This window comes from Nycticebus coucang, chromosome 1 (assembly GCF_027406575.1).
Source record: "Nycticebus coucang isolate mNycCou1 chromosome 1, mNycCou1.pri, whole genome shotgun sequence".
NCBI lineage: Eukaryota > Metazoa > Chordata > Mammalia > Primates > Lorisidae > Nycticebus > Nycticebus coucang.
Window position 1 is genome coordinate 149,094,508 of NC_069780.1, and position 23,483 is coordinate 149,117,990.

The 23,483-nt window shown below is 39.0% G+C and overlaps 1 protein-coding gene across 2 annotated transcripts in view; it reads right to left on the reverse strand.

Moving 5' to 3' along the window:
- RAB3C (RAB3C, member RAS oncogene family) overlaps window positions 1-23,483 on the reverse strand; it is a 279,798-nt gene that overhangs the window by 21,912 nt on the left and 234,403 nt on the right. For both annotated transcript variants that reach the window (XM_053590282.1, XM_053590281.1), the window contains exon 4: window positions 14,861-14,985. In XM_053590282.1, coding sequence (XP_053446257.1) covers window positions 14,861-14,985 — 125 coding nt within the window. The remainder of the gene's footprint in view (window positions 1-14,860; window positions 14,986-23,483) is intronic.

Here is a 23,483-nt window from a genome sequence, read left to right on the forward strand (position 1 = left end):
TATGATTCATAATACACCTCTAATCATAACAACTATACATAATCATGAAACTAAAAACTATGAAAGAAAGTAGTGTTGTATGTTAAAAAACACATTCAACTTTAGATAAAGGAAGCTGAAAAGTAACTGCTGCTTATCAGCTACCTCACAACTGCCTTTGTTCCCCCTAGCGGGCAAAACACTGTGTAAGATAGATGGTTGAATGCTTACATTTGTAAGACAAGATAAGAACTTGTGACCACCTGCAAGTCATAAAAATGTCTTTTGTGATTTGTAATGCTTTGTCAAAAATGTATAAAAGACACTCTTAAAATTCAGTAAAGTTGCAGCTACTTTCCTCATCACTTGTGGTGTCTAGTAGTCTGTCAAATCACCCTGCGTCGACCTTCCAATCAACCTGAGCCGTTCGCCCTGAAAGCCCTCGGACTGAGACTCATTCGACTGGCGGTCCGCGGCAGATGATTTTGTTATTTGTCCTCTAAACCGAGTCACTTTTGAGATTGAAAGGGGGGTGCTTTTAGTACTTGCACTGGGAAATGAGCATAAATTGGGAAATCCTTAGCAAATTGGGGTGCATGGTCACTTTATTCGTAAGTGGCAGACACTTCCTGAGGAGTGAATTTCAGTGGCCAGTAGACTACTGAATCAAAGTCCAAGTTAACAGCAACTGGGGAGCTGGAAGGAGACAAGGACCAGGCAGAAGTAGGAGTCCCTTCTCTTCCTACCTCATGGATATGACCGCACCTAAATAATATGGGCACATGTTAAATTGTACCTTGTTGGTTTATTTTGTACCTCCTGGGAACACTTAGCCAAACTGAACTTGAAGGAGGGGAAATAATGCCAGAGTGGCAATGCTTCTCCCTGTAGGCTGGGTGCACAGGTTCTTAGAGGATTGAAATAGCATTGCTAGGATTCCCTGCTGAACCCAGAAGTTGGCAAGCCCCATTCTTTTATAAATACTAAAATGAAGGTTTAAATGAATCCTTCAAAGCTGCTAAAGAGCAGAGTGAACGCATGTTTGGAGCAGGTAGTTTGAGTTTTAAAAATAGGCTTCAGGGCAATGTCATCCTCATTAGAATTTCTGGCTGCTTGGCCTGGCTTTATTATGGAATCGTTTTTTTTGTAGGGGTTAGGAGGGGGGAGATGATTAAGCCCAAAGGAAAAAAACATCATTCTTCATTAAAGTGAGGTGGCTGGAGGCAACATTGCAGGTGTGAATTGGAGAGGAAGGTTTTACAAAGGCCGAGGGGAGAGCACGTCCACCACCAGGCTGCTTCTGCTTCTCTGGCTTTGGTGCCCCAGCTAACTAAATGGCCCTGGCAGGCTGAAATGACACTCTAATGATAGGCTGAAGCCTACAAAATGAAATTAGTTATAAAAATATGTGTATCATCAAACCATCAAATGAGCTGTGGTCTTTTGCTAAAGAGGTTAACGATACAGACATGTAAGTAGCCACTTAGAACCAGTTCTTACAATTTGCTTTACTTTTACCAATTTCTTCTGTTATACAAAAATGCATTTAATAGAGCCAATTTTTTTATTTGGGATTAATATGGGAGTATATAAAATTAGATTATATTGTTTGTATTTCTAAGGTAAAGTCTGAGTTGTGGTTGAGTCCTTCACTCAGGAAGTGTCTCATACACCCAAACATTGTACCCTTTCAGTGGGAACTTACCAACTCCACTTTACAGATTATAACTATATTTTTCTCTTATGTGAGTCTATAGTTGTTAATCTACTAGTTTCAATTTAGTATTGAATACATGGGATGCTTGATTTTCCATTCTTGAGATATTTTACTTAGGAGTAAATCCACCCAGGTAAATAAAATAAGATTCAAATTCACTCTGGGAAGTTGAAGCGGGTGGATTGCTTGAGCTCACAAGTTTGAGACCAGCCTGAGCAAGAGTGAGACCCATCTCTAAAAAAAATGGAAATAACTGAGGCAAGAGGATCACTTGAGCCCAAGAGTTTGAGGTTTCTGTGAGCTATGATGCCATGGCACTCTACCAAGGCTGACAAAGTGAGACTCTGACTCAAAAAACTGCAAATTCTCCATCTTTTTCATGGCTAAATAGTATTCCATGGTATACATATGCTGCAGTTTATTAATCTATTCATGAGTTGATGGGCAGTTGGGTTATTTCCACATTTCTGCAATCATGAATTGGGATACTATAAACCTTCGAATGCAAATGTCCTTCTGGTAAATTAATTTTTTTTCTTCTGGTTAGATACCTAGTTGGTAATGAGATGATGAGATCAAATGGAAGTCTACTTTTAGTTCTTCAAGGATTCTCCATACATCTTTCCAAAAGTTTGCAATCCTAGGTGGTGTGCCATATAAGTACTGAGTACATTGGGTATAGGACACAACTACAACAGGGACCTCACTTAACAAATGCAAGCATCGAATCGAATCATTTGTACACTCATTAATCAGAAATCTAAACACAAATTTTGCAATCCCACCAACAGTGCATACGTGTTCTCCTTTGTATGCATCTGCAGCTTTGGGATCTTGTGATGTGGGCTATTCTCACAGGAGTTGGGTGATACTGGGTTTTTTTTATTTTTTTATTTTTTTTATTTTTATTAAATCATAGCTGTGTATATTAATATGATCATGGGGCACCATACACTTGGTTCATAGATCGTTTGACACATTTTCATCACACTAGTTAACATAGCTTTCATAGCATTTTCTTAGTTATTTTGCTAAGACCTTTACATTCCACATTTACTAGGATTCACATATACCCTTGTAAGATGCACCGCAGGTGTAATCCCATTAATCCCCCTCCCTCCACCTACCTCCCCCCTCCCTCCCCCCTCCCTCCCCCCTCCCTCCCCTCCCTTTCTCCCTTCTCCCTATTCTTAGGTTGTAACTGGGTTATAGCTTTCATGTGAAGGTCCTACATTAGTTTCATGATAAGGGTGAATACATTGGGTACTTTTTCTTCCATTCTTGAGACACTTTACTAAGAAGAATATGTTCCAGCTCCATCCATGTAAACATGAAAGAGGTAAAGTCTCCATCTTTCTTTAAGGCTGCATAATATTCCATGGTGTACATATACCACAATTTATTAATCCATTCGTGGATGGATGGGCACTTGGACTTTTTCCATGACTTAGCAATTATGAATTGGGCTGCAATAAACATTCTGGTACAAATATCTTTGTTATGGTGTGATTTTTGGTCTTCTGGGTATATGCCCAGCAGAGGAATTACAGGATTGAATGGCAGATCTATTTTTAGATCTCTAAGTGTTCTCCATATCTCTTTCCAAAAGGAATGTATTAATTTGCATTCCCACCAGCAGTGCAAAAGTGTTCCCTTTTCTCCACATCCACGCCAACATCTCTGGTCTTGGGATTTTGTGATATAGGCTAGTCTCATTGGAGTTAGATGATATCTCAAAGTAGTTTTGATTTGCATTTCTCTGATGATTAAAGATGATGAGCATTTTTTCATATGTCTGAAGGCCATGCGCCTGTCTTCTTCAGAGAAGTTTCTCTTCAAGTCCCTTGCCCAGCCTGCGATGGGATCCCTTGTTCTTTTCTTGCAGATGCATTTGAGTTCTCTGTGGATTCTGGTTATTAAACCTTTGTCGGAGACATAACCTGCAAATATCTTCTCCCATTCTGAGGGCTGTTTGCTTTCTTTACTTACTGTGTTCTTGGCTGTGCAGAAGCTTTTTAGTTTGATCAAGTCCCAGTAGTGTATTTTTGAAGCTGCTTCAATTGCCTGGGGAGTCCTTCTCATAAAAAACTCACCCAACCCAATTTCTTCAAGGGTTTTCCCTGCACTCTCTTCTAGTATTTTTATAGTTTCATGTCTTAGGTTTAAATCTTTAATCCAGTGAGAGTCTATCTTAGTTAATGGTGAAAGGTGTGGGTCCACTTTCAGTCTTCTACAGGTTGCCAGCCAGTTCACCCAGCACCATTTGGTAAATAGGGAATCTTTTCCCCACTGAATGTTTTTAATTGGCTTGTCAAAGATTAAATAACGGTAATTAGCTGGATTCATCTCTTGGTTCTCTATTCTGTTCCAGACATCTACTTCTCTGTTTTTGTGCCAATACCATGCTGTTTTGATCACTATTGATTTGTAGTATAGTCTGAAGTCTGGTAGCGTGATTCCTCCTGCTTTGTTTTTATTTTTGAGTAATGTCTTGGGTATTCGAGGTTTTTTCTGATTCCATATAAAACAAAGTATTGTTTTTTCCAGATCTTTAAAGTATGACAATGGAGCTTTAATGGGGATTGCATTGAAATTATATTTTGCTTTGGGTAGTATGGACATTTTAACAATGTTGATTCTTCCTAACCATGAGCATGGTATATTTTTCCATTTGTTAACATTCTCAGCTATCTCTTTTCTTAGAGTTTCATAGTTCTCTTTATATAGATCTTTCACGTCCTTTGTTAGATAAACTCCCAAGTATTTCATCTTCTTTGGCACTACTGTGAATGGGATAGAGTCCTTAATTGTTTTTTCAACTTGACTATTTTTGGTATATATAAAGGCTACCGATTTATGAATGTTGATTTTGTAACCTGAGACACTGCTGTATTCCTTGATCATTTCTAAGAGTTTTGTAGTAGAGTCCCTAGTATTTTCCAGATATACAATCATATCATCTGCGAAGAGCGAAAGTTTGATCTCTTCTGACCCTATATGGATACCCTTGATCGCCTTTTCTTCCCTAATTGCGGTGGCTAAAACTTCCATTATAATGTTAAAGAGCAATGGAGACAATGGGCAGCCTTGTCTGGTTCCTGATCTGAGTGGAAACGATTCCAATTTAACTCTATTGAATATGATATTGGCTGCGGGTTTGCTGTAGATGGTCTCTATCAGTTTAAGAAATATCCCTTCTATACCAATTCTCTCAAGTGTTCTGATCATGAAGGGATGTTGGATGTTATTAAAAGCTTTTTCTGCATCGATTGAGAGAATCATATGGTCTTTGTTTTTTAATTTGTTTATGTGCTGAATTACATTTATAGATTTATGTATATTGAACCAGCCTTGAGATCCTGGGATAAAACCGACTTGGTCATGATGTATGATTTGTTTGATATGTTGCTGGATTCTGTTTGTTAGAATCTTGTTGAATATTTTTGCATCTATATTCATTAGTGATATTGGTCTATAATTTTCTTTTCTTGTTGGGTCTTTTCCTGGTTTGGGGATCAGGGTGATGTTTGGTTCATAGAACGTGTTGGGTAGTCTTCCTTCTTTTTCTACCTTTTGGAACAGGTTGAGTAATATAGGTACTAATTCCTCTTTAAAGGTTTGGTAGAATTCTGACGAAAAACCGTCTGGTCCCGGGCTTTTCTTTTTGGGGAGATTTTGTATGGTTGATGTTATTTCCGAACTTGATATGGGCCTGTTCAACATTTCCACTTGATTTTGGTTAAGTCTTGGAAGGTGATGTGCTTCCAAGTAACGGTCAATTTCCTTCAGATTTTCGTATTTCTGAGAGTAAAGTTTCTTGTAATATTCATTAAGGATTTTTTGGATTTCTGAGGAGTCTATTGTTATTTCGTCTTTGTTATTTCTGATTGATGAGATTAGAGATTTTACTCTTTTTTTCCTGATTAGGTTGGCCAAAGGTTTATCTATTTTGTTGACCTTTTCAAAAAACCAGCTTTTTGATTTATTGATCTGTTGTATTATTGTTTTGTTTTCAATTTCATTTAGTTCTGCTCTGATTTTGGTTATTTCTTTTCTTCTACTAGATTTGGGGTTGGAGTGTTCTTCCATTTCCAGTCTCTTGAGATGTCCCATTAAGTTGCTTACTTCCTCTCTTTCCGTTCTCCTGAGGAAGGCTTGCAGTGCTATCAATTTCCCTCTTAGAACTGCCTTTGTGGTGTCCCAGAGGTTCTGATAGTTCGTGTCTTCATTGTCGTTTTGTTCCAGAAATTTGGCAATTTCCTTCTTGATCTCATCTCTGACCCAGCTATCATTCAACATAAGGTTATTTAACTTCCATGTTTTTGTATGAGTATGCAGATTCCTGTTGTTACTCATCTCAAGTTTTATTCCATGATGGTCCCAGAAGATGCATGGAATAATTTCTATTCCTTTAAATTTACTGAGGTTAGACTTGTGACCTAAGATGTGATCGATTCTGGAGTAAGTTCCGGGGGCTGATGAGAAGTACGTGTATTCAGTTTTGTTGGGATGAAATGTTCTGTAGATGTCTGCTAAATCTAAATGCTGGATGGTTAGATTTAAATCTATAATTTCTTTACTCAGCTTTTTGTTGGAGGATTGATCCATCACTGCCAAAGGAGTGTTAAAATCTCCAACTATTATAGAGTTGGAGGAAATCAAGTTGCTCATATCTGTTAGAGTTTCTCTTATAAATTGAGGTGCATTCTGGTTGGGCGCATAGATATTAATATTTGAAATCTCATCATATTGAGTCTTACCCTTAACAAATATGAAGTGACCATTTTTGTCCTTCCTTACTTTTGATGGTTTAAAGCCTATTGTATCCGCAAATAAAATTGCAACTCCTGCTTTTTTCTGGTTACCATTTGCCTGAAATATGGATGACCATCCTTTCACCCTGAGCCTGTATTTGTCTTTTAAGTTAAGATGTGACTCTTGTATGCAACAAATGTCTAGCCTGAGTTTTTGTATCCAGTCAGCTAACCTATGCCTCTTTAGAGGGCAGTTTAAGCCATTCACATTAATGGAGAGTATTGATAAGTTTGGTGAAATTTGGGGTATTGAGTTTTTCGAAAGTCCAGTGGGCATTTTTCATCCTTTTGCCATTGTGGAAGTTGGAGTTTGATCAGAAGTTTCTGAGTGAGTTTACTTTTGTAGTAGAGGATTGGGTTGGTTATTATGGAGGATAGGTCTGAGAATATCCTGAAGAGCTGGTTTAGTTATGGCAAATTTCTTTAGCATATGTATGTCATTAAAGTATTTAATTTCTCCGTCATAAATGAAACTCAGTTCAGCTGGGTACAAGATCGGGGTTGAAAGTTATTTTGCTTGAGGAGATTAAACGTTGATGACCACCCTCTTCTGGCTTGAAAAGTTTCAGCAGAGAGATCTGCAGTCATTCTAATGTTCTTCCCTTTGAAGGTAATAGATTTCTTTCGCCTGGCTGCTTTGAGAATTTTCTCCTTCATATTAACTTTAGTGAAGTTAATTATGATATGCCTGGGGGATGTCTTATTGGGGTTGAGTCGTGCTGGGGTTCTGAAGCTATCTGCTATCTGAATTTCAGAATCTCTAGGCATATCTGGAAAATTCTCTTTCATAATTTCATGCAGAAGGGTCTCTGCACCCTGTGAGGCCACTTCATCTGTTTCAGGAATTCCTATGAGATGGATATTTGCCTTCTTCCAGTTATCCCAGAGCTCTCTGAGTGAGTGTAATACTGGTTTTGATTTGCATTTCTCTGATGACTAGGGACAATGAGCATTTTTTCATGCATCTGTTAAACATTTGTCTATCCTCTTTGGAAAAGGCTCTGTTCATGTTTCTTGCCCATTGATTAATGGGGTTGTTTGCTTTTTTCTTGTTGATTTGCTTGAATTCTTTGTAGATTCTGGTTATTAGCCATTTGTCAGATTTGTACCATTAAAGATTGTCTACCTGCTTTGTTGATTTTGCTCTCAGGTGTACAGAAGCTATTTAACTTGATCAGGTTCCATTGATTTATTTTTGGTGTTGTTACAATTGTCAATGGATTCTTCTTCATAAATTCTTTCTCTATGCCAATATCATTAATAGTTTTTTGCTTACTTTCTTCTAGATTTTTTTTTTATAGTTTCATGTCTTAGATTTAAATATTTTATCCCAGCATGAGTTACTTTTTGTAAGTGGTGAGAGGTGTGAGTCCAGTTTCAGCCCTTCAAGAGTAGAGTATATATGTCTTAACACAAAAAATAAGTAAGTGAGGTGATGGTTACGTTAACTAGTTTGATGTAAGCATTCCACATTGTATATAAATCAGCACATTGTACCCCATAAGTGCATTAATGTACATGGTTATGATTTAATGAAGAAAAAAAAGTGCCCATCAACCCATGAATGGATAAGATGTAGCTAACCAGCTGTCCCAGCACCATTTATTAAATAGGGATTCTTTTCCCTAGTGTATGTTTTTGTTTGGTTGAAGATCAGGTGGTCATATGAGGCTAGTTACATCTCTGGATTCTCTATTGTGCACCATAGATCTCTGTCTCTATTTTTATGCCACAGGCATGCTGTTTTGATCACTATAGACTTGTAGTAAAACCTGAAGTCTAGTAACATGATGCCTCAAGATTTGTTTTTATTTCGTACAATTGCCATTGGCTATTCAGAGTTTTTTCTGGTTCTATATGAAATGAAGAACTATTTTTTTAAATTTCTTCAAGGTATGACATTGGTGTTTTAATGGGGACTGCATTGAATATGTAGATTGCTTTGGGTAGTATAGACATTTTAATAATATTGATTCTTCTCAGCCAGGAGCATGATATGTTTTTCCATTGTTAATATCTTCTGCTACTTCTTTTCTCAAGTTTTTCATAGTTCTCTCTGTACAGATCCTTCATATATTTTTGTTAAGTAAATTTCAAGGTATTTCACTTTCTTTGAAGTTACTGAGAAGGGTATTATGGCTTCAATTTGACTGTCAGCTTGACTGTTGTTGGTGTATCTGAAGGTTATTGATTTGTGAACATTGATTTTATATCCTGAGATGTTACTTTTATTGCTTGATCACTTCCAAGAATCTTATGGTTCAGTCCTTAGGATTTTCTAGGCATAAGATCATCACTATCAAAGAGCTAAAAAGTTTGACCTCATCTGTCCTGGTTTGGATACCCTTGATATTCTCTCACCTGATTGCATTGGCTGGGACTTCCAGCACCATGTTGAACATCAGTGGTAATTGTGGACATCCTTACCTGGTTCTAGTTCTAAGCAAAAATGCTTTCAGGTTTTCTCCATTCAGTATGATACTGGCAGTGCATTTCTCATAGATATCTTCTATTAGTTTAAGAAATGTTCCACTCCTAGAAACGAATCTAATATCACGAAACAGAAAAGGGTGGCCACTTGCACCATGCAATATACAAAGTCTTCTTGCTAAAGACCCTGTAAACACTATTGTACTTCTACCAGTTGTGGACCAATTCTTATAAAAGCATTTAAACAATAATTCCTTGTCATATTTAAAAATATAGATTTCAGAATTCCAATGCTTAGGTTCAAGGTTAATTCTTTCTACTTGTTTTCTAGATTTTGTCCCATCTGCTCTTATGGCTGTCCATCAAGTATGTCCATTCTTCCTGATTCTCTACTCTCTGCCTTTTCTGGATTTCTTCCCTCTGCTTGTTAATATGCTGATCTCACTACCAAATTCTCCCTTTGTGATGACTTCAATCAGTTATTCAAGCCAGACACCTGGGGTCATCTTTATGCCTCCATCCCCCCAGCCTCTAGGATACCGACATTCACCAAGTGTTATTAGTTCTACTGCCTAAATAGGTCAAAAATATCCCTCCATTTGTATCCTCACTGCCACTGCTTGGTTTAAGCCTGTGATCCTCAACTATAACACAATCAAATAAAACAAGGCAAGCACCTAAATCAGGGGTTTACAAGCCTGGCTGTACATTAGAGTCACTTGAGGAACTAAAAATGTACCTGCTTGTGCTCAGAGATTCTGATTTAGTTTTGTGTGTGCTTGTGTGTATGTAATGAAGTCCTTGGAATGATTTTTAAATTCTCCCTAGGTGGTTCTAATGTACAGCCAGTAATAAGAACCCCTGCTCTGGACCTTCACCATGTCTTACCTGAAGGCCTTAGCCCACTGAGAGACTCTATGCTTCCTGTCCTTCCCCTCAACTCCACGCTCTCTTGCATCCTTCAAGTTGCACTAGGATCAATGTTTCCCAACCCTGCCTATGTGTTTGTAATATTTGAGTGTAATATACATTAATACACACATCACACTAAGCTCCATGGGAGGGAAGACACACATTTTATGACTCCCAATATCATTTTAGGTGTTTGATAAATATTTGCCAGACAAATAATCAAGACAAAAACCTCCTTAAATGGGAAAAGAAGGGGAGACAAATTATGCAGCTTGAACAGATGACAAAGTGTAAGAATATTTTGCGGTTGTCAGACATTGTCACAGGTTTCTGATACTGGACAAGCAGGTAAAATGCAGGGGAGCAGTACAAACATCTACATGATATTAGGACACATGTTTGAAGGAAGAGTAATTGGGAATATTACCTGTTACTTGCTTTAGGAAGAATAGTAATGCAAAATTAAAACACTCCAAAATAGCTCCTTACAAATTATTAATAACATGTCTCCTCAGAAGCAATTTTGATTAATCTTCAGTCATTGTTTCTCTGACCACATTACTGAGAAGCTTAGAAATTTTAATACTTTCTGTCCCTTTCAGAGCTTACAGAAATGGTTCAAGTGTTCTTTCACCTGTGATTGCAAGGCAGTGCAAATCCCTTCTCCTCCATAAATTTCTTTCTTTGTTCTTATTTACAGATAAATACTTCTATTTCAGAAAACTTGTATCTTTAATTATATATCCCATTTTTGTACTCATTTCACATTTAATAGTTTTTACATTTAAAACTTAAATTATGAGATTGTATGCATATACATGATTGCCATATTATAAATTTAACAAAATAAAAAGCAAAACATTTTGTATATTATTATGGGTACCTACATATAGACTAAATGTTAAAATCACACATGGGAAAATAATATCAGCTAGAGGGTAATGTTCAGGTCTGGCAACAAATCTTTACCCCCTCTAAAAACTCCTTAGCACAAAAGCCAGTATTCTAAAAATTGACTATTGTATAAAAGTCACAAAACCTTTTGTTAAAAATGTATAAAAGCCAGGCTTTAACTTCCAAAACGTTGATGTAACAGACCTCAGTTTGGGTTGATGAATGTGTGTTTGGAAAGAACTTGAGCTGACTCAGCTGCAGTTGATTAGATGACCACACTAATCAGTGCTGAATGTGCACAGCTGCCAGGCGGATCAGGCGCTGACACTCCAGAATGAGTCAAGGCATCATGGGTTTGTGTGTGGAGTTAAGACTCTGGGCTAGATGAAAACATCCAAGGGACGGATATAGAGAGAGGAGTGATGGGCCGAGGATGGAAAGGTGAAGTGCAAGAGGCAGAAAGAGGAGGAGTCTCCCTTGGAAACAGAATGCATGTCGGGAGAGGGCACTATGTAACAAACCAAGGCGGCAGGGGGAGTGCTCAACAGGACCCGAAGAAATGTCTAGGAAAGGAAGGGCCAGAGAAGTGCTCATTCTTTGCTCCTAGAAGGTAGGGTAATTTTTCTTGGCATTCCCAGTCTGGCATATTGTAAACACTTAGTAAATGTGTAGTAAACTAAACTTGATCAGCAAGGGCAGCTGCCACACAAGAATTTTTAACAGCTAATCTACAGCTCGGTTCCATCAAGAACTCTCATTAGAATGAACAAATTAATGGCTTTAACAATCCACTATGGGGAATTAATTGTAACCAGATCGAAGCAGCAGTTATTTTGAGCCATCTGCCAAGGTGTGGGAATGACATTTAAAAACAAAACAATGAATCCTTAACCTTTGTGGGTATGTGACGGTATTCTGGAAGATGGAATTTTACTGGTAATTTTAAGAAACAAAGAAAAGACCTTTAAAATTGTTAAATTTAGATTGTAAGAGCGTTTCTCCCCATACCAATGCTCTCTCAAGATCATTTGTGGAAGCGTGTGTAGTCATGAGGAGAACAAACCACATTAAATGAGGTAGATGACTCTCCACGAATGCACGTGTTGGTTGCTATGACAACAGCTGGGTTTTTATTGAATAGAGAGCAAAAAAATCAATTAGAAACCATTGGAAGAACTTGCATGGGAGCATAAAACATTCTGCTCACAATTTCAGGAACTTTGGCACATTTGAGTACTGAAGGAAACGGGTTTGGGGGAGTGTGCCCATCAGAGGAGTTGTAAGGAAAGTCGCTCTCAGCGCATTTCCATCATTCCATTGTCTCCTTCACAACCTGGTCTTCTCAATACCCCAGTGACTTATCAGGGTGGTCAAAAATGTAGCGAGTTAAGCTACTTGGGAGGCTGAGGCAAGAGAATCACCTAATCCCAAGAGCTGGAGGTTGCTGTGAGCTGTGACACCACAGTGCTCTACCGAGGGCGACAAAGTGAGACTCTGTCTCTAAAAAACAAAAAATTTAGTGAGTTACTTGCCTCTTTTGTATAAATGTCATTAAATAATTTTTGGCTCTGATCAATTTTTCCTCAAACAAAAGTCTTCATTTTTACTTATACAAAAAGCCGACATCTGTGTGGCAGTTTCTTCCCCCGTGGGGCAGGCACTTGGCTAGTTAAGCAAACACAGTGGGGTGCGGTAGTCTTAGGAAGCCATCCTGACCACCCTCTCCCAGGTTTCTTCTCTCTCTCTTTCCTTGGGGATTTTATTATTCTCCATTCCTATCTTTCAGAGCTACTAAGAGGACAAGGAAAGATTGGCAAGTTTTTCAAACTCATCTTAAAACTTCGTTTAATGGATAGACTGGAAAGAGGTCCTATGACAGAGAAGATACAAGGCTCAAGAACAGCCATGCCAAGATCACACATAGCTCTAGACCACAAGTGCTAAATATTTGGTGGAAGGTTCCCGTGGTCATCCAGTGGTAGCTTTTAGCTTAATGAGCTCACTAATCTCATGAGGAAATGGTCAGGCTTTCGGAGTGGACTGTCCATCCTTCAGTGCTCAGATAACCATAGAAAGGAGATGGCTTGGCACCTGTGACTCAAGTGGCTAAGGCACCAGCCACGAATAACAGAGCTGGTGGGTTCGAATCCAGCCTGGCCTGCCAAACAACACTGATGGCTGCAACCAAAAAACAGCCTGGTGTTGTGGCAGGCACCTGTAGTCCCAGCTACTTGGGAGGCTAAGGCAGGAGAATTGCTTAATCCCAGGAGTTGGAGGTTGCTGTGAGCTGTGATGCTACAACACTCTATGCCGGGCAACAGTTTGAGGCTCTGTCTCAAAGAAAAAACAAAAAAAAAAAAAAGGAAGCGACCCACTGAGAGTGTCTTTGCTTCTCCAATGTGTGCTATATGCCATCAGCAGATTAATCCCAAAGCGTACCCTTCATAGTAGTAGTTTCCAAATTGAAGTTGAGACATGTTACTAGGTTTGAGAATCAACTTAGTGGATAGAGACCATCATTTTTTAAAAGAAGAAGAGATTGAGATAGAAAATACAGTGCATCTCCACAAGTAAAGTTAAATGTGTTTTGTGAAGCTTTTGCTTCATTCTCTTGCTCTACAGTCATGCACTGTGCTACTAGATCGAGTGTATTTCTTTTCTTTTTTCTTTTTGCAGTTTTTGGCCAGGGCCAGGTTGAACCCGCCACCTCCGGTATATGGGGCCGGTACCCTACTCCTTTGAGCCACAGGCGCTGCCTGAATGAGTGTATTTCTTACTTCAGGTCTTGGCAAAAAAGGTTGGAAAGGCAGACTCTTCTCTGCTCAGAATTTCTCAATGTTCTCAGTGGTTTACAGAAAAAAATGACCAAAGAAAGAATTCCATCTCCTTCACGTCAAGGGCTGAGATTATTCCCCAAATCCACGACTCACTTCGGCAACTTTAAGCAAGGCCCTGACTTTGCTACTCACTGTCCTCTCAATGGCGGCTTATTTCAGCATTTGCGCTGCGCCCTTTGCTTACAATGCTTTTTGTAGTTTCAAATTCTGCTCTGCTTTGAAAGACCCTGCCAGCTGTATCTTGCCATTTCACGGCAGGATCTCTGTCTCCCCTCATCACGCCTCTTCCCTGTGCTGCTGGCCGTCTCCAACCTCAGCTCTCTGCTCTCTGTCTCCCATCCCCCGCATTCCTCTAGCAATATCTTCTCCCTTCCCGTGTCTTCCTCTCCCCCGATCCTCGTTGCTTTCCTCTTGGCATCTGCCTTCTAGCTCAGCATCGTCTCATTGACCTGTTTTTGTAGCACTGTTATTTCTGCTTTCATGTGTGTGTCTCTAGTCTCCCAACTTAACTAACAGCAGCTTAGTCCCAGGATTCAAGTATCCCCCTTGATGTTGGGCACAGTGAAAGGTATATAATAGGTGCTCAATAAAAATGTCTTGGATCAATCAATCAATCATCAGTCCCTCCCTTGCCCTGAAACGCTACCATATTCACTCCAGCATTTTTCTCTTTAGATACCATGTTTTGTATCTGAAAAGTCTTTGCTTTTCTAAAGCTCTCTCATATTTGTTGTCTCATTTGATCTTATCTACGAGGATTTGGTTAGGTAGGCATGGATTATAGTATTTATTCTTGATAAAGTGACTGAATCTTCAAGAGGGTTGCACCAATGACACAGCTTACCAGTAACGTCCCTAGATCCAGAATCTAGGATGTGTCCTATTCTATGCCATTCCCCCATTTCAGTATAAACTTGACAATAATCACACAATAAAATGAGGGGCTGATTCCGTGAAAAATGTTGCGTATGGGGGAAGAAAACCAAAAAACGAATCCCAAGATATAAACTGCATTTCTTTTGGGATGAGAATTTGAATGCCTTGAAGGAAGACCAAAATTCTACCTATCATTTTTGCTTCTGTAACTGTGCTTGAATTCTATGATGTCATAGTAAATAGGAGGAAACACACTATCTGCCTGTGGAGGATATGTTGTTTCCAACTGTCAGGTTGACAAAAATGTCATTAACCCCATCCTGGCAATAGCTGGGACTCAGTACAGTCTGACAACTGAGAATCAAGTTCTCTTTCTGGTTAGTTTGTGAATTTGTTCTTACCCAGCTGCTCTCCTAAATGTTGGCCTCTCCCGGTTGCGATGACTCGCTCGTCTTCCAGGTCACACTTGTTCCCAACCAGAATAACCTGGGCATTATCCCAAGAGTATGTTTTGATTTGAGTTGACCTAAAAGAAAAGGAACAAGCACAAAACAGTCAGAGGGAAGAACGGCATAAAATAGAGAAGAAATATATTCCACAGATGATGATAGCCAAAAAAAAAATAAATAAATAAAATAAAAGCCCAAATAAACATTTGACATTTAGTATTAATTGTTCAGTGCAATTTCATCCTTTGGATACTCGTCAGAGATTGCATGAGTCAAAAATCAAAGGAACACTGGCGGTGTACTAAGAGCTCTTTTGTATTTAATGAGATTAATACTACTATTGCTCCTTTCTTTCCCTCTTCTGCTCTCACCTTAGGTAATATTTTTACAGCTAGGGTAGCCAACCATCCTGGTTCGCCCAAGACTTTCCCAGTTTTAGCAATAACAATTCTATGTCCCGAAAAACACCTCAGTTCCTGGCAAACTTAGATAACTAGTTGATCTATTTACAACCCATCATACAAAAACATTATTTTCCTTTAATGTAATAACGGCTTGAAGAGCTAAGGCAATTGGGGCTTAGGAAATATGGAGGAATGATAATTTCTTAAAAAAGGAATCATGAGGGTGGCACCTGTAGCTCAAGCGGCTAAGGTGCCAGCCATATACACCAGAGTTGGCTGGTTCGAATCCGGCCCAGGCCTGCCAAACAATGACAATTACAACCAAAAAATAGCTTGGCGTGTGGCAGGCGCCTATAGTCCCAGTTACTTGGGAGGCTGAGGCAAGAGAATCTCTTAAGCCCGAGAGTTTGAGGTTGCTGTGAGCTATGACGGCAGGGCACTCTACCCAGGGCGATGGCTTAAGGCTCTGTCTCAAAAAAAAAAAAAAAAAGGAATCATGAGTACCGATATACTCATGCCTTACATTTCTAAGAAAAAAAAATTCCCATTGATTAGAAACAAGACTATAGTATAATACAATGGGCTGGCATTTTAAATTGCTATAAACAGAATATCTGAAATTTAGAATAAGTCTCCAGTATGGATTGTAACACAAAAAAACAACTTTTGATTTTGAAAATTAGATAACAATTAAAGTAGTTTATATTTGCAGGTATTGTCCTCAAAACTTTATATATGTTACATCAATTTAATTCTAAAGTAAATCAGGGGTTGTATTAATACCCCCATTTTACAGTTGAAAAAAATGAGGCATAGAGAAGTAATTGTCCACAATCACTCAGCTGGTAAAGTGGCAGATCTGGGAATCACATGTGGGTTATGCCTCTCAACCCTGGACTTAAATACATTTCCATGCTACTCATTAAGGTGTGAGGAGGGAAGTTCTAATGGACCTTTTTTCATCCAGAGAGGAAGCTACGTTCCTTAATTCCCCGTTTATATTGGCCATGTTCTTATTTGAGAATAACAGTCTAAGGTAAGTGGGGAGGACATACTGCCCAGCAGTGGTCAGGACAGAGGTACTGAAATGTTGGAAACCCAAACAAATGATTAAAGTTTGAAGGAATATATTTGCAAAGAGTTAAAAGAGAAGCTTGGGAACGGTCTTATTAATGACTGTCAAGTCCTTCAGGATTTTTGAATAGAAAATAGTAACGAGCTGTTCTCAACTTGAAGAGGGAATAAAAAACAAATGGCTTTAAAATGCAGCAAGAGAGCGTTCAATGAGATATAATCATTATTTCTCCCTCCTGAAAAGAAAAGAAAGACCTAAGAGGCACATAGAGTTTTATTTCAGAGTATTCCTCAGAACCAAGTACATACAAGTTTTCAAATGAGATTCAAGTATCTGGGGTTCTATACCCTTAATTTTACCTGGGCATCTCAGAGGCACAGCGTATTATATCCGGAAATCTGGCTGATTTCATCTTTCTGATTCTGATACCTAACTTATATTACTTTATCAACAGTAAGATTCATCATGTATTCATGGACTGCAGAAATAAAGACAGAAATCTAAAGTCTATATTTTTTGCTCCCCACATCTTATGTGTGGAGTAGGTGAAAAAGCCATGAATTCATGGTGAATTAAGCTATAAAAAAATCCCATGCTTGATACACCTTAAATCTCACATGCTAATGTATTTTTGGAAAGAAAGTCCAAAGTTTCTTTTAAAGAATCTCAAACCTGATCATTTCCATATATATATATATATATATGTTTTTTTCAATTATCTCTCTGTTCCTATAGGTTTTATAAGGCAAGGGTTAGTCTTTACTTGGAAAGGCCCTATGTAAAAAGTCCTTATGTTAAAGGAGAAAGTTCTAACCCTGTAGCCCAGCTAGAAATCAGATACTCAGAATGAGATTGGTGATGGGAGTTCACAGGAGAGTGTCACAACTATGAGGGGAAGGAGTTAGGCCAAGCTGGAAGTAACAGACCTTTCCTTAACAGACCTTAAGACAAAGGCCTGCTTAAGGAAATTTACCACTCCTCTGACTGGAGCCAACTCATTCTGCTGCACCCTGACTGTATAAACTCAGTGCAAAAAGTACCTATGTGAAGGTCAGGAAGGTGTGTAACTCAGCACCCACTAGCTGATTTGTGTCCTTTAACCAAGTTAATGGAAAGCTTGCTTCTACCATTAAACACATCTGAGTGTCTTAGTTCTACTGACATAGTAACTCATAGGTTCTTAGGCTACTGCAATAGATTACATTTTTTTTTTTTTTGAGACAGAGTCTCACTATGTTGCCCTTGGTAGAGTGCTGTGGCATCATAGCTCACAGCAACCTCAAACTCTTGGGCTTAAGCGATTCTCTTGCCTCAACCTCCCAAGTAGCTGGGACTAAAGGCACCTGCCACAAGGCCCAGCTATTTTTTGTTGCAGTTGTCATTGTTGTTTAGGTGGCCGGGGCCGAGTTCGAAACCGCCAGCCTTGGTGCACGTGGCCGGTACTGTAACCACTGTGCTAGGAGCGCCGAGCCTAGATTACACATTTTTGTATATACAACATTCCCTTTTCTCCAACCATTTATATTAGTAAAATATATGAAAAGAACTTTTTTGTGGGGGTAGGGCTATAACAATATTGAACCATCCCCCTGTCCATTTGTTTCATGTAATAAATATTTTAATGTAACCTCCTCAAATGTTCTAATTGCCAAGGAGATAATACCAAATGAATACTATCTCCAATTACCTGGAAATTATAAGGAACAATTGTTTTGAAAGCTTAGAGAGCTGAGGAAGACTAGTTTTCTTTTTAATGAAATAAAAATTGCAGTCCTGGGGCTTTTGTGCTGAAGTAAACAAAGGATTGAGTTGCCATCAGAGTTGGTTGTTTTCATGACTGAAATCAGAATTGCGAATGCTCAATGTTTAGCTTAGTTTCGACTACTCTGGGCTTCCTAATGTTGTTCTCCATCAACAGAGCAGGGAAAGTAACGTTAGGCACAGTTTCACCGTCAGCAAGCAGGGATCAGAACAACACAGATTAATTCAAGATTTGCCATGGAATCTAAGATGCCATAATTATAAGATAAAATGATTTTATGACAAATTATTCTATGTCTTTCTGTTCTGTTGCCAAGAACACAGACATAGCAAATTAAACCCTGCTTAACGCATATCAGTCACCTCAGCTTCCTGTTGCTTTAAAATGTCTTTCATGTATTCTGAACAATCTAGAAATTTGTTTGTGCCTTTAGTTGTTTGCTTAGTGCGTGACAGATAATCATGCCATGCCTGCAGCAATAATTAAAGTTAACATACTTTTATCTGCTCTTATTTTTCCTTCTTAGGTCATATAGAGCAGTAGGCTGTTGCTTTGCAAGAAGATATATAATAAAGATCATTCTAAAATGAATATTCATATCACAAATATTAAATTTATACCCTTTCTGCATACACAGCAACTTTCTATCCATGTATGGACAATCGCATTACTCAGTTGAGGAAATGACAACGTAACAGCTATGACAAAGGTTGTGCACAGACAAGCAATGAAATCTTTGGTGTTTGGTGCTGGTGTGTAGTGATCATAACATCCATTGATGATATGACATGTATCAATGTTAAAGACCTTAAAGTATGAAAAATTGTGCTTTTTAGGATCCGAAAGACACCCCTGTGTTCTTGGTATTTCTTTTGTGTATGAAGATCTAGTTTGAAATAAAAGCTTGAGTTACTCCCTTAACTCAGGAGGACTTTAGAGATAAGAAAATAGAAACTCCATATGTTGAGAAGGACTCGGAGCTGTGCATGTTTCATCCACACTTTAGCATGAATTAGCATCAGAAGAATGTTGAGACAGTAATTCATTTCCTATCCCTTCCAGCTCAGTGTCATAACAGTTGATTCAGTTCGTTGGAGAGAAAAGCTCTAATGCTAAGTGAATGATAGGGGAATCATTCTGAATTCTTCAGCACGAGTATACTCATACGTAAAAAGAGGCTACTGTAAGTTCTCCTTACTCTGGGGCTGTTGCAGGCCAAATATGGTTTGAGGTAGGGTTACTCTGTAGGTAGAACCAACAACTCTTTGCAAATAGAACACATTAGTTTCATCTGGGAAAGCCAGCTGCTTCTCTTCCCAAATTCAGCTCAATGCATCCTTTCTAATACCTATAAGCTAAATAATAATTGGACTCTTCATTAAAGAATTCCAAATTTTGTCTTTAGCTCATATCTCCAGGCTGAGGTTCTACACGAGTAAATTTTTAACTGAGAGTAAACAGCCTTTCTCTGGCATGTGTATTAGTGGCACAATACATGTTTGTTGAATAATCCTTCTTTCATGTGGTATTTATATGTATTTATTTTTTTAGCCATTTTATATACTTTGTAAAAATTTCTCATTGGAAAATGAGTTTCTAGTCATCTCATTAGAGGGACTGTCACTTAAAGACAGTGGTGTTACCAAATAATACACATGTAAAAAGATGATTTATTTCTGAATCTCTGCAAAATATCCTTTGGGACTTACTCTTAATTTCAGCAAGATTAGTGGCATCAGAAGCCATATGCTGGTCACCATGGTTACGCAGCAAATGGCAGTTAACTCAGACCTTACCAGTACCAGATCATAGTTACCGGAAATCCTCTTATTTAACTGCTACTTAGCTAAAACAAAATAAAATGAAACAAACATCTCTGTGATAATATATAATCTCAAAAGAGAGAGGAGGAAAGTGTGATTTATTACCATTTCAGTTCTTGTCAAATACGAAAGTGGAGTGAGACAGAGGGAGATGAAAAGAGTTTTTGGTATTTTATGATATTTTACACATGAATAACTGCACTCTGCACAAAATAAAAAAATTTAAGTCTGGAGAACAATAAACAAACCAAATTCCTACAATATTTCTAGAATTCGTTCTCTCCTGTTAAGTAATTTCCTATGAGTTCAGCCTCTTCTCACGGAGAATGATGGACACTTGCTGGTCACAGGTTTCTGAGAAACAGTCCTCAGAGAGCACGGCAGTGACCCACAGAGCCATTGTCTGCTGGGGTATGGGCTGGGCTGTACGTGGGGGAAATGATGATGAATCACTCTTCCTCATTCACTGTAGTGCGGGTCGATCTTAAGAGCAGGCCCTTTCTGATTCTAGGGGTTGACGTTTGCCCACTGCACCCATTTTCCTGACTCTCTTCCACCCTTAAGAGCTGGCTTTTTAGTATCACAGCACACTTCAAGTCTGTAAGGACGCCTCCCGACTTCCTACTGCTTATCCTATCAGATTGGCCCTTCTATTAGCTTGGCACTTATTTATTTATTCCATTTTTCTCAACCTTCAGAGGGCTTTTAAGAATTACCTCAATTTAGAACAATTAAGTTAGAATCTCCAAGGACTTCATCAGAGGTATTACCAACAGTCTCTCCAGGCAATTTGCATGTGTGATCAGGGCTAAGCGGCACTGGACATTCACTCCAACTACTTTCCTCTTTTAGTTTTTACATAATCTTTTAAAAAATTTCACATCAAACAACACAAAGCATTTGCAGGTGGTCTACAAAGACACCCACTGAATAAAAAAATAATTTAAAAGGACAGAGCCATAGTAAAGAATCAGAAATACAATAAAACCTGATGATTTACATGTGCTGTAAAGGCTAAGGGCAGGTAGTTTTAGGAAGTTGAAGAGCCAGATTGTTTATAAGTATGTTATAAGTATGTAACTCTTTTATAAGTATGTAACTCTTTTAATAAACAAGTTAAAAAAAGGAAAAAATTTAAAAAGTATCCTTAAATGTTCTTCAATGTTCAGTATAATCTTTTATTACTTACCGAAATAGGTTTACATATTTTGGTAAAATTGCTCCATTCTCATTAACACTTCTAGCAAGGAGGGGGGTGGGGCCTTGGTGTGTGTCACACTTTATGGGGGCAAGACATGATTGCAAGAGGGACTTTACCTAACAATCGCAATCAGTGTAACCTGGCTTATTGTACCCTCATTGAATCCCCAACAATAAACAGAAAAAAAAAAAACTTCTAGCAATAGAGAAAAGCTAAAGGAAGAAACAAAATGATCAGAAATCTCCCTATTCCTACTGTTAGCATTTTGTGAACATTTGGTAGTAGGTTGTATTACAGTTCTCACTCGGTCATTCCTTCTGTCCCTGTGGGTAGATGGTATTTCCCTGACTTTGGACTTGGCCAAGTGAATTGCTTTGGCCAAAGGCAAGGAAGAAGATGCGCTGTGTGCCACTGTGTGTAATAGGGATCAGAAGCGTGGGGAGCTTCCACCAACCCTCTTTTGCTCTTTGTTCTTCATTGTGGGAAGAGCCCATCTCAGCGAAGAGTTGCTATGTCGGACTGCCCTAGAAATGAGAAGCTGTGAGGAGCCTAGCTAAGTCCTCCGCCAAACCTAGACAAAGCCCAGTTTAACATAACAGCCTTCCTGTGACCTTGGCTTACCTTTCCACTTCCAGCTCCATCTTTCTGGCTCCTAGCATCATCTCTTGCCCTCCGTCCCTCCAATTCTGATGAGGGCTTAGGAATTTCTTTGTTTCCCCAGACATTCTGTATTTTCGGCAGGTAAGAGTCATCACAATGGGTAGTTTCAGGTTTTGTGAGGCTTACAATTAATACAAATCTGAAGTCTTGATCTAAGAAAATATTGCAAGTTACAAACCCAGAGTGAGGTACAGGATGTTTTACAGCAGATGCTGCCCACGTCCCCTGTGCTTTACCACGGCTGTCCCCGCTGGCTGACTTCCAGCTGCCAGCAGCTGCATCTCTTTGCTCTACAGCTTTTTCTAAAGCAATAGAAGGTCATCAGGGAAGGCCAAATACAACAGGGAAATAACATGTCCAAGAGTAGACCCGAGCCAATTACTGACAGGAAGTGGTGTATAAATACCGAGCTCCCTTTCTCCCAGGTTGTTGCCACACCAATTCTCAGAATTTTTAATCAGGATTAAGCTCTAGTTACTCATACTGGTAGCTGGCTTGAAAACCCACCTCTTATTGGCTGTCATCTTTTTCACTGTTCACTTCCCCTTTCCCACAGGGTATTTCTTGTACTTTCCAAATAAACTATTTGTATGCAAATTCCTTTTATCAGAGCCTGCTCTGAGGGAGTCCTAGGAAGACACTTAGAGGGAGTTTGTCCTAGTAAGGGGCCCAATTTTTTTTTTTAATTAAATCATAGCTGTGTACATTAATGCAATCATGGGGTACAATGTGCTGGTTTTATATACAAATTGAATTATTTTCATCAAAGTGGTTAACATAGCCTTCATGGCGTTTTCTTAATTTTTGTATTAAGACATTTATATTCTACACCTAGTAAGTTTCACATGTACCCTGGTAAGATGCATGGTAGGTGTGGTCCCACCAATCACCCTCCCTCCACCCATCCTCCCTCCTTCTTTCCCCTCCCTCTCCCCTTTCCCCTTCTTCTTGGGCTATAATGGGTTATAGCTTTCCTAAGAAAGCTATAAATTGGGTTCATAGTAGGGCTGAGTATATTGGATACTTTTTCTTCCATTCTTGAGATACTTTGCTAAGAAGAATATGTTCCAGCTCCATCCATGTAAACATGAAAGAGGTAAAGTCTCCATCTTTCTAAGGGGCCCAAATTTTAACAGTGGTCTGTAGCTCACTGGTTAAAAGCACTGATTGTTAAAATTTTTTTCCCTTTTATTCAGAGCTCCAGTTCACTTGCACACCACTGAACTTAAGCTTCATTAGCTTTGCAAGAATCCCCTGTAGCCATCACCCGTGCCACTTCCGGCGTCTGCGTCCGGCTTTCTCATTCTGCTCCCTCTGGTCTCAGCACACATATTCCTCCGGGTTAGGGGCCCCATAGGGACCCTCCTCTGTCCTGTAGGTCACTCCAGGTGGCTTTTCCCTGATCTCTGGACTCTGGGGACCTGGAAGTACAGACTGCTCACTGTGTGTTCTCTCTCATGTCTCCAGCATTCAGCAAAACATATGGCCCATAGAAGGTGCTCAAGCAGTAACTCTGAATTAGTGATGGAATAAGAGAGTAAACGATAGACGGAATGTGGAAAAATGTCTAAGAAGTTTAGGTAATTCAGGATATAAGCATAAAATAAAAACAGCACAGGAGGGAAACCACTGTCTTTTGTGATGTCAGGG